The following is a 13,522-nucleotide window of genomic DNA, read 5'->3' on the forward strand; positions in this document are numbered from 1 at the left end:
GATGATGCTTGGAGCAGCCTGGGGTAGTGGAAGGTGTCCCAGCCCATGGCGGGGACAAGGGAACAAGGTATTCTTTAAGATCCCTTCCAATCCAAACCATTCTGTGATTCCACAGTCTCTTATTTACTGCTCCCTCTTCATTTAAAATCAGTATTTTGTTTAGATTGTTAAAATACACAGAGGGCAGACCCAGTTCTTAATGAACAAATAAACAGCAAGTTCGTCACTGAATAATTTATAATCTGAAACCTGATTAACAGTGTTCAGCCCTCCCAGTTCTTGTCTGACTTGATGTTGTGGTTGGCCTCCAGAGCTCTCACACTGTTCAGAGATCCGTGTTCCATATGGGACTTGGAGATACACAGAAAAGTATTTATAGGATATTTTCCTACATGGGAGTTTAGGGCCTTCCAGCAAAGTCCTTGGCTTTATATATATATATATATATTATATAAATAAAACATTATTTATTATATTTTTTCTGGTCAAGTCATTCAGACTTCGTGCCTCAGGTCCTCCTCTGAGGAGGAGTGTGGATACTTTCCTCCCTTCATGGAGATGTTTGTCAGTATTTGGGAGGCTTCTCAGAATTTTAATGATGAGGTCCTTGTGAGCACACCAGAGGGGACATCCCTGAGGTCAGCAAGGCTTAGCTGCTCAGTCTTGCTACTGCAGAAATATGAGTGATATTTAATGGCCTTGTTTAGAGCATGAGTACTTTGTTCAAGGTTATTTTTATAATAATAAATAGTATAATTATAATAATAAGTAGTATAATTATAGTGATAAATAGCATGTATGGAAATGATCGATTTTAAAATTGGAAACAGAGAAAGTCTGGTGGAATTTTGACTCCATACTGTGACAATAGAGCTGCTTTACCAAGGCCCAGCACTGCTGGCCTTCATTGATTTTAAGATTTATATTCTTGTATTGTTGCCCGTATGAAATTTTTATGGGCATTATATTACAATGAATATTGAGGTTACTTGACAAATAAAGGAAATCTTTGTTAATGTGGTTTAAGTGAGTGATTGTGACATTATAAATTAGGCAAAGTAGATGTTAAGTGCACTGCAGCCAAGCAGGGCCTAATGGAGCTGCTGTTGGCTCCTTGTGTGGCTGATCCCAGCTCGGGGTGACTTGTGCAGTTATTTTACTGTGCAAGCTAAAGCTGAGACAGGAATAAAGTGGTGACCAGGCTGTCCCCTGGGAAGTGGCAATTTCAAGTAACCCTGCTTTTTCTTTTTTTTCCTCTTTTTTTTTTCTTCCAGTATCCGCAGTGTTATGCAGAAATACCTCGAGGAAAGGGGTGAATTAACCTTCGACAAGATCTTTCATCAGAAAATTGGTAAGTCGTGTCTCAATAAAATGCTACTTGTGTAGATATTTTCAAGATCTGTTTGGTTTTTACATTTTTCTGTGGTGCCTGCTGAGAAGTCAGTGCTGTAGATTTTCTGAAGGACACTGGAGGGTGGACAGGACTTAGTGAAACAAAGGTCTTCAAGAAGATGAAATGCTGTGAAAGGGAAGAAGACCAAGCAAGGCAATCTGTCAACTTCAGGTTCTGGAAAACTACAGGGAAAATAATTAAATTATTTGGAAACATCGAGGAGAAAATGATATTACTTGGTATGGGCTTGTCAACAATGTAATGTGTCACATCAGTTAAACTTTTTTTTTCTTTGCAGAGGTAATGAGCCTGTTGATAAGGGAGCAGGAGAAAAGATCCCAGATGTGTTGTCTTGACCCTGTGTTGTGAGCAAAACCAGCACAACACAGGGTGAATCTGCTGTTTGCAGGGGGTGAAACTGCTGGGAAAATGGAATTGTGGAGCAGTTAATCAGTATTCCATGGAAAGGTGGATCCAGGAAGTGGGAACATCAGAGATCAGTGTTCAGTTAATTGAATGCTGCAGAGAAGAGCCTCTGTGCTCTGCTGTGACACACCGAGGACAAGGACAAAAGCCCCATAAAGCAGGAGAGGGGGGAAATGCAGTGCTCCAAGGGAAATCCAGCAGTGTCCTGCCTCTCCACCTGTGCCAGAGCAATCACACAGCCACAGCCTGGGGACCCTGGAGCAGGGACTTGGCTGTGACAGCCAGCCCTGGGCTGCCTTGGCTCAGCTGGATCACACGACTAAATATAAAATGAGTGTTGTAGCCAGTGAGGCATGTGAAATAATCCTCTTCTGGCAGAATGTTATGTCCATCCTGGCAGTGGATTAAAAAAATATACATGGACCTGCTGGGGAGAGTCCAGGAAAGAGCAGTGGGAACGAGCACAGACCTTGCTGAGCAGTCTGTTAAATCTGACCTACAGGGAAGTATTGAAATAGGGTGTGATGTGGGCAGTGGAAGGGAGAAGTGAGGTTGAACATGATTCAAAACCAGAAAGGCTGTTGCAGAAATGATGAGTTGAGTCCATTTTCCAGAGTTTTAATGTGTCAATGAAAAAAAAAAAAATCTGGATATGAATAAAATTTAAAATTTTAGTGGTAGTAATAATAGTGGTAATAAAGCAGGGAGTGGATTTCATGAGAGGTTTTTGGGATCTTTGTCCAGCCCATTTCAGGAGTGAGTTGGCTGGGATAGCACAGCTGCTCCTGTCTTGGAAAATGGGGAATTGGCTGGGACATCTTGAGGAGGTCAGTGGTTTTATTCCTGTCTGAAATGAAACTTTGTAGTGAACAAAGTGCCTGGTTTCCCAGGAAAAGTGATGCAGTGGAGGCATCTTTGGGCTGGTTGAATTTTCACTGGCCTCCCTTCTGGCTGGAGCAGAAATACCCCACAACCTTCCTGTGTGCCTGGCAGTGTGCAGCTCACTGGAGTGCGAGTTTTAGGTATTGCCAGATTAAAATAATCAATGTTCCTGTGTCTCAGAGTGTCATTAATGGGTCTCAGAGCCATTGGAAGTCTTGGGGAGCTTTTCAGTGTTTCAACAATTGGAGTATGGTCTGTACTTGTGCCTAAAACGATTGACTTTTTATTGTGGCCAAAACTTTTGCCATGTAAATGCACAGATACCTTGTTTACTTGTACTGACACCTCAGTGTGTGCTTCAGCTCCGATGCCTGTGCTGAATCATTAATATTTTGCTGTAGCCTGGCAGTTGCAAAATAAGCGGAATTTTAAGCAACCAAACACAGCCTGACTTCAACTGAGTCTCTTTGGGGGCAGTGAAATGAAGAAGTCCTTTTTTTTTTTTTTTTTTTTTTTTCTCTCTATAAAAAGAGAAGTCAAACAGACCATCCTCTATGTAATGGATATTTCTATTTATGTAATTGAATACTTTTCATTACCTGTTACAGTGAGGACTGCTGCAGTTATTTTGATAAGTTACAGCAATTACACTTAGGTAACTGGAACCTTGGAAGGATTAGATCTTTCTCTTTTTTTCCCCATGTTGGTAGTAGCCATTAAATCTGGAATTTTAGAGCCAGTTTCATTAACATTTTAGTTTCTATGCACAGAGGAGAGGTTTCCTCATCCTCTCCCCGGGTACAGTCAGAGCAGGACTTGCCCCTGGATTACCTAGAAATGAGGAGCAGTTCTGTGACTGCTGTGCAGGAGTTTCAGTTAATTCTGAAGCTGAAATAGGATTTAGAATGGAATTAAAAAAAAATAAAAAATTAAAGCTAAACACGACCGTTTTTAACAGCAGACTTTGCAGCACGCTGGAAAATACGGTATTTCCTTACTGTGGTTGTTCATTTAAATTTGATTGCGTTTTCTAGCCTGTTCTTTGCCACTCAATTAGCTCTGTTTCCAGACATTAGCATAATTGCTTGTGGTAAAGTACCTGCAGTTTAGGCAAGCGTTATGCAAAAGGCTGTGAGAAGAAGTATGGGGAGGTAATTAAAACTCTAATCACCTTTTTGTTCTCCTGGTTATCTCTTTGTCTGGGGGGGATGCGGTGAGACCACAGGTGGGGCAGGTCCTGGGTGGGGGGACCCAGGGGAGGCTCCTCCTGCTCCCAGGAGTCTCCTGAGCCTGGATTTCCAGAAATCCTGCTGGATCATCCCTGTTTTTCCCTCAGCTGAGGAGCCATCCAGCAGTCCCTGCTCTATCCTTACACACCGACTATAAAACAGCACCGAGTTTTTCCTTGGTAACTGCTCTAGATGAGAACTATTTTATTTTATTTTTTTTTCCTCCAGACCTAATTTATTCCTCACAGCTCCAGGTCACTGTTTTTGTTGGTTTTTGTCTGTTTTTCAGTATTCTTTTAAATGTAAACCCAGGCTTTGATCAGCTGTCTGATATAAGGGCTCTGATGTCAGTGTGGAGTCGTTCCTGTGGATGTTGCCCTATGAATGTGTCTAATTATGGTGCTGGTCTCATCATCTGCAAGTGTTTATTCTTAGTGAGCCCTAAAAATCATTTTAGGGTCAGTGCTTTCCTGGTCCCACTGCCAAAGGTTGGCCCAAATTCCTTTCCTGCCAGGTGTGCAACTGCAGGGAGTCCCAGGGACAGCTCTGGCTTGGAAACCAAAACCTTTATGATCAGGATAAGAGCAGGAAGCTCATCAGGGATGAAAATGGCCCGGAGGCTCCACCAGATTTGCATAAACAAGCCTGTCCCCTATTTGCATCTCTTCCCTCAGGAAGGCAAACAAGCTGCACTCATGCCTTGGTGCTGGCACTGCTGTTTGCCCCCTGAGTGATGCTCCAGAACGATCTCCAGCTCTCTAAGAATGTCCTGGTGAGTCAGAGGACATGGAGCTGACAGAAGCACCCAGAAGATCGCTCTGGCAGCCCAGCCCAGCCGGCTGTTCCTTCATGAGCTGCTTCCTCCACAGCAGAAGCCTCTTGGGGAAGTACAGCCTGTCTCAAAGCCGAGTGCGTAACCACCTTAGCTGCTTTTCTTTTACCACATCCTGTTTGCTACAACACCAGATTATGAGTTTTCTTTAGAAAAAAAAAAAAAAAAGAGGGGTTTTGAGAGGTTTCAGAAGTGTTCAAATCTGGGTTGGGCAGGGCTAGGAGCAGCCTGGGCTGGTGGAAGGTGTCCCTGCCTGTGGCAGGGGGTGGAATGAGATGGGCTCTAAGGTCCCTTCAAACAAAACCATTCTATAACTCTGATATCCCAATATTCATAATTTTCACGTGGAATCCACTCTGCTTCACAACTGTGCTGAAATTGCACGTGGAGTCTTCACTGTGTTCCCTTGGCCTGTTTGGTGGGGACACTTGGAGAGACCCCAAGTGTCTTTGGGCATGTGGGAAATGAGAAAATCAGAGTCTGCTGCAGCCAAGGCTTCCAAGGGAATCAATGAGATCATAATATTGCTTTAGACCAGGATTATCCTGGTTATTAAATACTTTGGAGCAAACTTGCTGCCAGTTATGGTTCAGTGATTCTCATGTGTGACTCTGGGCTTTCAGACAAACTGCAAGGCAGGGAATGAAGCTGGGTTAGAAATCCTGGGATGGGATGTTAAAGCATCCTACAGCTCCATACCTGGCTTAGGTTCAGCCTTGGTTTGACTGCTGGAGACCCTTGTGAAGGCACACAGGCTGTTGTCATCTCCTGAAGCTGGTGGGACGTGGCAGTTCCTTCACACCCATCTCAGTTTCTCATCTCTTGCAGAGCCGTTGGGTCTGGCTCTGGGGGAAGGATGAGAACAGGACATATTTTAGCTGTTTCAGCAGCTGCTCTTGCTGCAGTGTAGGTTTTTCACCTTGCCTAGGAAGTAACTTGAATTTTTTTTCCCCCCTGAAGGTGGCTCAGTTTTATTTTCATGAAATAGAACTAATTAAAACAACTTGCAGTTGACGTAAGAAGTTACAGACCTTCTTTTTTTCGTTATTTACCGTGCACTTTCGCAGAGTGAGGGATGATCTTTCTGGGGTGATTCATTCCACTGTCTTCCATATCCTCCTCAACCAGCTCCAAGCTGGAGGTTTTCCCAGTGGGGGGGAAGTATTTTGCCATCTGCATCGGGGCTGGTTCCAACCCACGGGGGCTTGTGGGGGCTCTCAGCCCCTTCCTTGCTCCCCTTTTCCTGATCCAGCTCAGCGTGGATCATTTTCCTTCTGTAGCTCCTCAGCTGAGCTTCCAGAGCATTTGGTCTCTTTTTTAGCTCCTTCTGCACAGGGATTTTTGTGCCTGCCCTCCACAGTCTGAGGGAAATGTTCTCAAACTGACCCTGCTGGCTGCTGTTTCCTCCTGCTTGGTCAGGGACAACATTCTGTTAAAAAAAACCCCAACCAAAACTAGGATGAGAACAGCTGCAGCAGGTTTTTTGGTTTTTTTTTGGAGGGGGCATTTTGATGCCAGCAACAGAATTGTGCTTTCTGTTGGTTCTTTCTCTAGTTATGGACTCATATTTCATTATTTCAGAGCTTTGGTGCTAATCATTAGATAGGAGTTAAAATCTGTTGAGAAAAACATTCTTGCTCTTCCTCTTTCTGCTGGCACCGCACTCCCTGAGCTGCCTAAAAATAACAGGCTGGGAAAAGTGACTCCCTAGAGCATTATTTAAGCTATTGTTTAATTTAAGCAGAAGATCTATGTGCTGTTGGCATTCTGGACTAATTAAATAGTCCTCTGAGGAAATAACAATGAAGGCTATAAAACTTGGTTGGGAGTAAAGAAAAGCACCTGAGTTTTTGGCTTTGAAGTGAGCAGGGATGACTTTTCTGAGATGTATCATGAGCACTGTGGTAATTTTGCTCTATTCTGGTACCTTGATGTTAAATAATGTGCAGCCAAGTAGCAGGGACATCATTACTGGGTAGATTTTTTTGTAAAAGCAGGGCACAGGTTATTTCTTCAAAGTGTTGTTTTTTTTGTTTTTTTTTTCTGAGGTTCTGGTTCTGACCTGGCAGCCACCACACAGAAGTAGTCACTACCAAAATTAGGAAGTTGCCTTCCGAACAAAAAAAAAAAAAAAAAGACATTTCAAATGCTGTTTGAGGAGTGATCTTCTTCTTTCTCGTGGTATTTCTAGTTTTCAGCACAAGATCAGCCTGGGACGTGGGTTGTGGACAGGCTGCAGGAGGTTCTCAGGGACTGTGGAAGCTCTTCTGTCCTTGCACTCTTCTGTGATCAGTTAAAAACAACCCAGAACCCAAACCACAAGGAGACATCAGAAACTGTGTGGCTGTAAACTGAAACAGAAACCGTTAATGTGAGAGATTTCACAGGGGATCTGCTCCTCACACGATTCTCTGCTTGTACCAAACGGGGGTGGGGGGGACAGTGAAAGAGAAAATCCGTGCTCTGAGCCTTCTAAAAGTTGGTCTGTTTTTCTGTTTGCAGTGTTTTTCACCAAATGAGTGTTAGATTTAAGATCTCTTTATTATGTCATAATTTCAGTGTTACTGGAAGCTGCATTTCTTTCAACACCCTCTTGTTTTGTGGTAAAATAAAATGATACTTGGCATGAATTACATTGAAGATTGTGTCGAGGGGTGTTGCTGAAGCTCCTGCTGTAGATTTTATGTGCATTGGAGTTGTCTGTCTTGGTGTCAGGGATGAAGAGTATCCAAAGGCACTATCAAAATGCATGTATTCATTTTGGATTTTCTTTTGATGATAAATAATTGAGCATTTCTTTGTTGGGCTGCAGCCTGATCCCCCTGCCTGCCTTTGTGGGGGGGGTTGAAGATGCTGAGTTGTGTGATTTCCCAGGGGAGCTGCAGATTATATCTGAGCTTTAAAATAGGAAAAATATATACCCTATCATCTGGAGCATCCCATGATGGATAATGTACACATCCTGGTAGATTAGCATTTATATGCAGTGCAGTTCCTGGAAGATATAAGGCATGGGGAGAAAGTCTTTATCTCAGCAAAGCCGTGCAATTATATGGTTTGGGGGTTCAATTATCAAGAATTCCAGGGAAACTGGCAATTTAGAACTGAAGTAGTATCATAGGAGTGAAGAAGAGAGTGTTAAGGAAGATCACTGTGTAATAGAGAGAACAAATGAGAGATTATTTGCATGACATTTGCCTTGGATGTTTCCAGGGAAGAAGCTTCCAGAGAACAAACACAAACACCTGCCCTGCTGTGCACCTGCCAAGGGTGTGTTTGGTTTTCCCCTGGAAGCCTGTAGGAAAATTCATTCCTTTTGGATCTGAGGGGCCCTGGGTTGTTGGTTCTGCTCTCTCCAGCCTCTTCCTGACTCTTTGCCGTGGCTTAAACGTATGTGAGGGAGGTTTAGGTTGGATATCAGGAAAAAGTTCTTCCCCAAAGGCAGCCAGAGCTCCAGGAGCATCTGGACAATGCTCCCAGGGATGCCCAGGGTGGGATTGTTGGGGTGTCCTGCAGGGCCAGGAGTTGGGTGATGATCCTCTGGGTCCCTGCCAGCTCTGGATATTCTGTGATTAATACTGAGCAAAGTGGCTTCCATCCCAAAGGTGGTGTTTCCTCTCTGCTTGTCCTCACCTGGGCTTTCTTTGCCTGTTCCTGGTGGAACCTTTTCCTTGTGCACCACCAATTCCCTAATCCTAATTCCCACTTCTTCCCACCCAGCAATTCCTCAGTCAATCCAAAACAGTTGCACTCCCATGGAGTTTTTATCAATGTGTGTTGAAACAGTTCACAGTTAATTAAGCCTCTGAACACTACTGTGAAATAGGGAAATGTTGGTTTGCCATGTCTGTAAGGTGGCAGAGTAACAGCTTTAATGAGTTTTACCTGCATGGCTGTGTATTACTAATAAAGCAGATTCTCTGGGCCTGCCAGTGCTGCTAATTCCCATCAGTGGGATCACTCAGAAGTAACAGGAAAGCACTCAGAACCAGCACCAGTCAGCAGAATCTAAATTGCTGGAGCTATTAAGTGTTCTCACTTTGAGCAGTACATTTAAAGGATAGAGTGGTCAGAATTGCAGAGCAGAGGAGCTGGAGAGCTCTAGCTGTTAATTACCCCATTTCCAGATGCTTTTATTGGTCCATACCAACATCTGTCCTATAAAAGAATGTGGGCAATACACCTGGCAAACCCTCTTCCCTGACAGTGTCCTGTGTGACATCCTGCTGTCACCTGTGTCCATGGAGGTTGGGTAGGTGGGGTCAGAAACATGCAAACCAGTTTCTTAATGTTTCTAGATACTTCTACCCATGATTTCTGTGATTAAAAGAGGAAGAGCAGCAGAACCATCTGTTTCTGAGCCTCCAGCTCACAGCAGCTTTCTCACAATGAACCAGAGGAAGACTCAGAAATTCCTGTAGGAGAATCAGCTGGGCTCTGTCACTGTTGTTTTAGTGGTTTTGCTGCTCTTTACCTAAGTGCTGTGGCTATTTACTGACTGAGTGCTGCTGGCTTTGTGTTTTGATTTTGACCACAGCACAACAGTTCCTCGATGCTCTGGCTGAACAATTTGGCTGCTCACAGTGGTTCAGATACTGAGCAGAGCTTGCTGAGGCAAATACTGGCACCAGGGGCTTGAGAACAGCCTTCTGTTGTGGAATTACTCCATGTTTTCATCAAATGATCCTGTCACCTTGCTCCCACTAAAAACCACACCTGGATCTATGCCCTTCCTGAGGAGCAGAGCTGGCAGCTCCCAGTGGAATTTGTGTGTTCAGTAATTGGTAACAGTGAAATTCATAGCTTGGAGCAGGGCAGAAGGAAAAGTGTGTTTCTCAGTAATAAAGGGATATTGGCTTGTATTATGTAATTAATTTTAAAATTTTATAATGGAAAAATACTGGTCAGGAAAATAACGATTTTCATGTCCTTGGTAGGATCTGAATTGTGATGTGGGGAAAGAACAGAGACAATAAAACCCAATCTAGCACCATGAGGTTTTTAAGCTGCTCCTGGTTGTTGGCTTGCTCTTAGCTTGCTGGTACATTCTATTACCAGTTCCAAAGGGGTGGGAGTTTCTTCTATTTACAAGTGAAGAAAAATGAAAACCTCAAGTGCTGTGTATTCTTTGATGAGATTTAGTGAAGGAATTTAATCACATTCTTTGTAAAAGCTGATTGAAATGAAATGATTCTGTGTTCAGTGGTCCTTTTAAAAATTAGAATCTTTTTGTGTATTTCTGTTTAGTGTTTTTACTCCTCCATCTTTTAGAGGAGATTTTTCTGGTGTAAAACCCTCTTTTTTTCTTTCACCTTTGATATGTTGAATGCTTTTGATGCTTGACTTCAGTTAGCTGGAATTTGCATGTTAAGGGAGACCAGAATATGAAAGATACTTGGTAAATATGGTTCAGAGATAAGTTTTCTCTTTTATTTTCTCTCCATGGCTTTAAAAAATGATTTATCACATGTTCAGTATTCAGAGCTATTATTTCATGAGGATATTCACAGAATCCCTGAGTGCTTTGGGTTGGAAGGGACCTTAAAGCTCATCCAGTTCCACCTTCCACTATCCCAGATTGCTGCAAGTCCTGGGACATTTCCAGGGATGGGGCAGCCACAGCTTCTCTGGGAAACCTAAATAAGGATAATTGAGTGCTTTCAGTAATTCTGTTTATTCACTGATTGAGATGCTCTACCTGTGTCAGGCTCAAGCTTTTGAGGTTTGACACAGAATTTGTGAATTCCCCTCCATTGTGTCCCCAGTGCTGGAGGAGCAGCTCAGCTCTCCTGCTGCTCTCCCTGCAGGAATTCCAGGCATGCACGAGTCTGGTGTTTAGAAAGAGGGCTGACCAAGCTTGAACAATGATTTCCCTGGGTGAAAAGCTATTGTAAAATACGCCTGGAAATAAGAAGTTTTTATTTTGACGACCCTTAAAACCTTTTAGCCGAAGCTTATTTTCATAGAATGATTTCTAGACGTCATTAACCAAGCTACCTGGCAACTTGCAGCCTAATTTTGAGCTCAGTTTGGTTCTGTTCTGGGGAAATTGTTCTGTGCTTCTCACCATTGGTTGCATGTCCTCATGAAATACAGTTTGTTCTTTTCCCCTGCTTTCTGTTTCAGTCTGTTATAATGTATCATTTTTAATGCAAAGTGAACGAACATTAGGTTTAATTAGGAAAGAACACATTAGGGAAAGAAAAGTAGTGGAATGTGTGGTGCTTTCTGTGCTGGGAGGATTTTTGTGGCTTTGGAACTTGCCAGAGCACAATTCCTACACAGTTTTTCCTGGTAATCTTTGTTCCTGGAGAGGGAAATTGGTGGTTCTCTCAGTTCTGGAGGTCTTAGGTGGCCTGAATTTCTCTGTGCTGTAGCAGCTCTGTGTGGGCACTGCACAGATGAGGAGTCTGAGCCTGGCCTGGTGTTCTGTGACAATTGCAGGCTGGTAGGAATCACAGTTTTTATGTGGTTTTGGTTTCATAGTAGACTTTGTCCCAGTGTTTGTGTCTATGACCCAGATCTGTTCTTGGTACTGGTGGATCTGAAGGTCACTGAGGCTATTTCAGGAGGGTGAACACACCCACAGCTGGATTTAAAGCCCAGCTGTGCTGTAATGTCACCGTGGTGTGGTGGCTGAGCTCTGCTGGCCTGTGGCACTGCTACATAAGAGACATTTCCGGGGAGGAGATGCCCCAGAATCCCAAAATCACTTGGGTCAGGAAATCCCTCCAAGAATATCGAGTCCAGAGCACTGAGTGCCACATCCAGGAATTCCTTGGATACCTCCAGGGATGGGGAATCCAAACCTTGCCCAGGAAGCCCCTTCCAAAGCCTGACCACCCTTTCTGGGAAGAAATTGCTCCTGATGTCCAGCCTGACCCTCCCCTGGCACATCTTGGGGCTGTTTCCTCTCGTCCTGTCCCTGTTCCCTGGCAGCAGGGAGGTGCAGAGAGCAGGACGTGAGTGTCCCTCTGGTCATGGCTTCTTGCTCTTGTCCAAGTTCACCAAAGAAAGAAAGATCAGGAGAGACATCTTGGAGTGACTGAGATTGGAGACCTTCAAGTGCCCTAAGCAGGGGCAGACCCTGTGTTGCAGACTTTGCAGAGCACCATCCCACATTCCCAAAGCTTTTCCTGCCCAGGGAAGGAGCCTGTGTCTGGTGCAGATGTCACTGCTGCTTTGTTTGTCAGGATTCTGTATTTATACACAGCACGTTTCGGGAGGATTTGGAAACAGCTTGATATTTTTGTTCTCTAATTTGCTATTTTGCCTACTAGAAAGCGGCTACATCAGCGTTTTGGACCATGTTCAGGCCTGCTGTAAATAGATGCAGCTTCCTTTCAATCAGTGACATTGTGAACGCTTGTATTGGGGCTAAACATGGCTATTTTTAGCTCTGCTCTCTCACCTAGTCACTCCTGTTTGCTTTAATAAGATTTTTATTTACTCCTGTTAAAAGGTTACTTGAATCAGATGCTCATAAAATTCCAGTTAGAATTAGATAAGCAGTTTCCTCCAAGTGTTTTATGATGGACTTCCTCGTTGTTGTTCTATTTTATTTTATTTTATTTATTATTCTGTGCTCTCAGCTAATTGACAGGGATGAAGAGGTGGTGTTGTGGCTGCAGGTGACCTTTAGAATGCTGGAGGAGGCAGAGGCCAGTGCTGGCCCCTGTGGCTGTGGCTGCTGTCCTGGGGAGATGTTGGCAGAGCCACAGCCTGGGAGCAGGGCAGGAAAATGCCACGGAAATGGAAAATGATGAGAAGGTGGCTTTAATTCTGATGAGTAACCCTAGTGAGGCCACATCTGGGCTGTGGTGTTCAATTCTGGTCTCTGCTGTTCAAGAAAGACAAGGAGCTCCTGGAGAGGGTCCAGTGGGGCCCACAAACGTGATGAGGGGTCTGGAGTGTGTGGCTGGTCACCAGCAGCATTCCTGTTCTTTGATTGTGGGAAGGGCTGAATTCTGGAGGCAAAAACCAAGGGTGGAGGGATAGCATTGATGAGAGTCAGGATTTCATGCAAAATTGCTGTGGTCATGCTAGAAAAACATAATTGTCTGAAATAAATTCTGAAACAAACATTCATGTTCTGTTTCAAAGAGATGGGTTAACTTAGTTCCCCTCCTTGTACCCTCCAAGCTTGTGACAGGGACATTGTCCAGCTGGGGATGAGCTCTGGGAATACCTGGGATTTTGGGTGAGCTGCCTGACCTGAATCTGCTCTCCCCACCACCCCATCCCTGCTTGGGAGCCTCTGGTGAACACTGCAAACCTCAAAGGTGGCCTTCACCCCTCCTTGAAATACATTTTGCCTTGGTGATTAGAGTCAGTGCAATTAATGGTGAATTTGTCTTAGGATTGTCCATACAAAGATAAAGGGGAAAATGATTGTGCAGAGACTGGGAAGGAGGAAGGTGGGAGCCCAGAGGAGCTGGGTGCTGCCTTGCACTCTGTGTGTGTATTATTGATATCATCCATCACTTTGGTGTTACCAGAAGCTCTTAAAAAATATTTTTCCATTCCCTTAACAACCAGTGATCTGGTTGTTGCAGAAATTATATAGTTATAGCAGAAGGAATCTTTAAAGCCAAAGCTGTCAGCATCTTTATTTCATAAATAATTGCTGGTTCTTTTTAGCTGTTACTTAACGCTATCATTTTATTAATTCCTGCTTTCTGTTCCTGGGCTTATTTTTCTGTGTGCTGTTAACTGTGCTTATTGTGCTCCTCGTCAGCTCTCCCTGAACTTCTTAAAACT

General features: G+C 43.8%; 1 protein-coding gene across 1 annotated transcript in view; it reads left to right on the forward strand.

The window, feature by feature from the left end:
* Positions 1–13,522, forward strand: part of GRK3 (G protein-coupled receptor kinase 3) — a 59,494-nt gene that overhangs the window by 12,144 nt on the left and 33,828 nt on the right. The window contains exon 2 of the mRNA XM_014874878.2: positions 1,275–1,351. Within this exon, the coding sequence (XP_014730364.1) occupies positions 1,275–1,351 (77 nt within the window). The remainder of the gene's footprint in view (positions 1–1,274; positions 1,352–13,522) is intronic.

This window comes from Sturnus vulgaris, chromosome 19 (assembly GCF_052056855.1).
Source record: "Sturnus vulgaris isolate bStuVul1 chromosome 19, bStuVul1.hap1, whole genome shotgun sequence".
NCBI classification, from domain to species: domain Eukaryota; kingdom Metazoa; phylum Chordata; class Aves; order Passeriformes; family Sturnidae; genus Sturnus; species Sturnus vulgaris.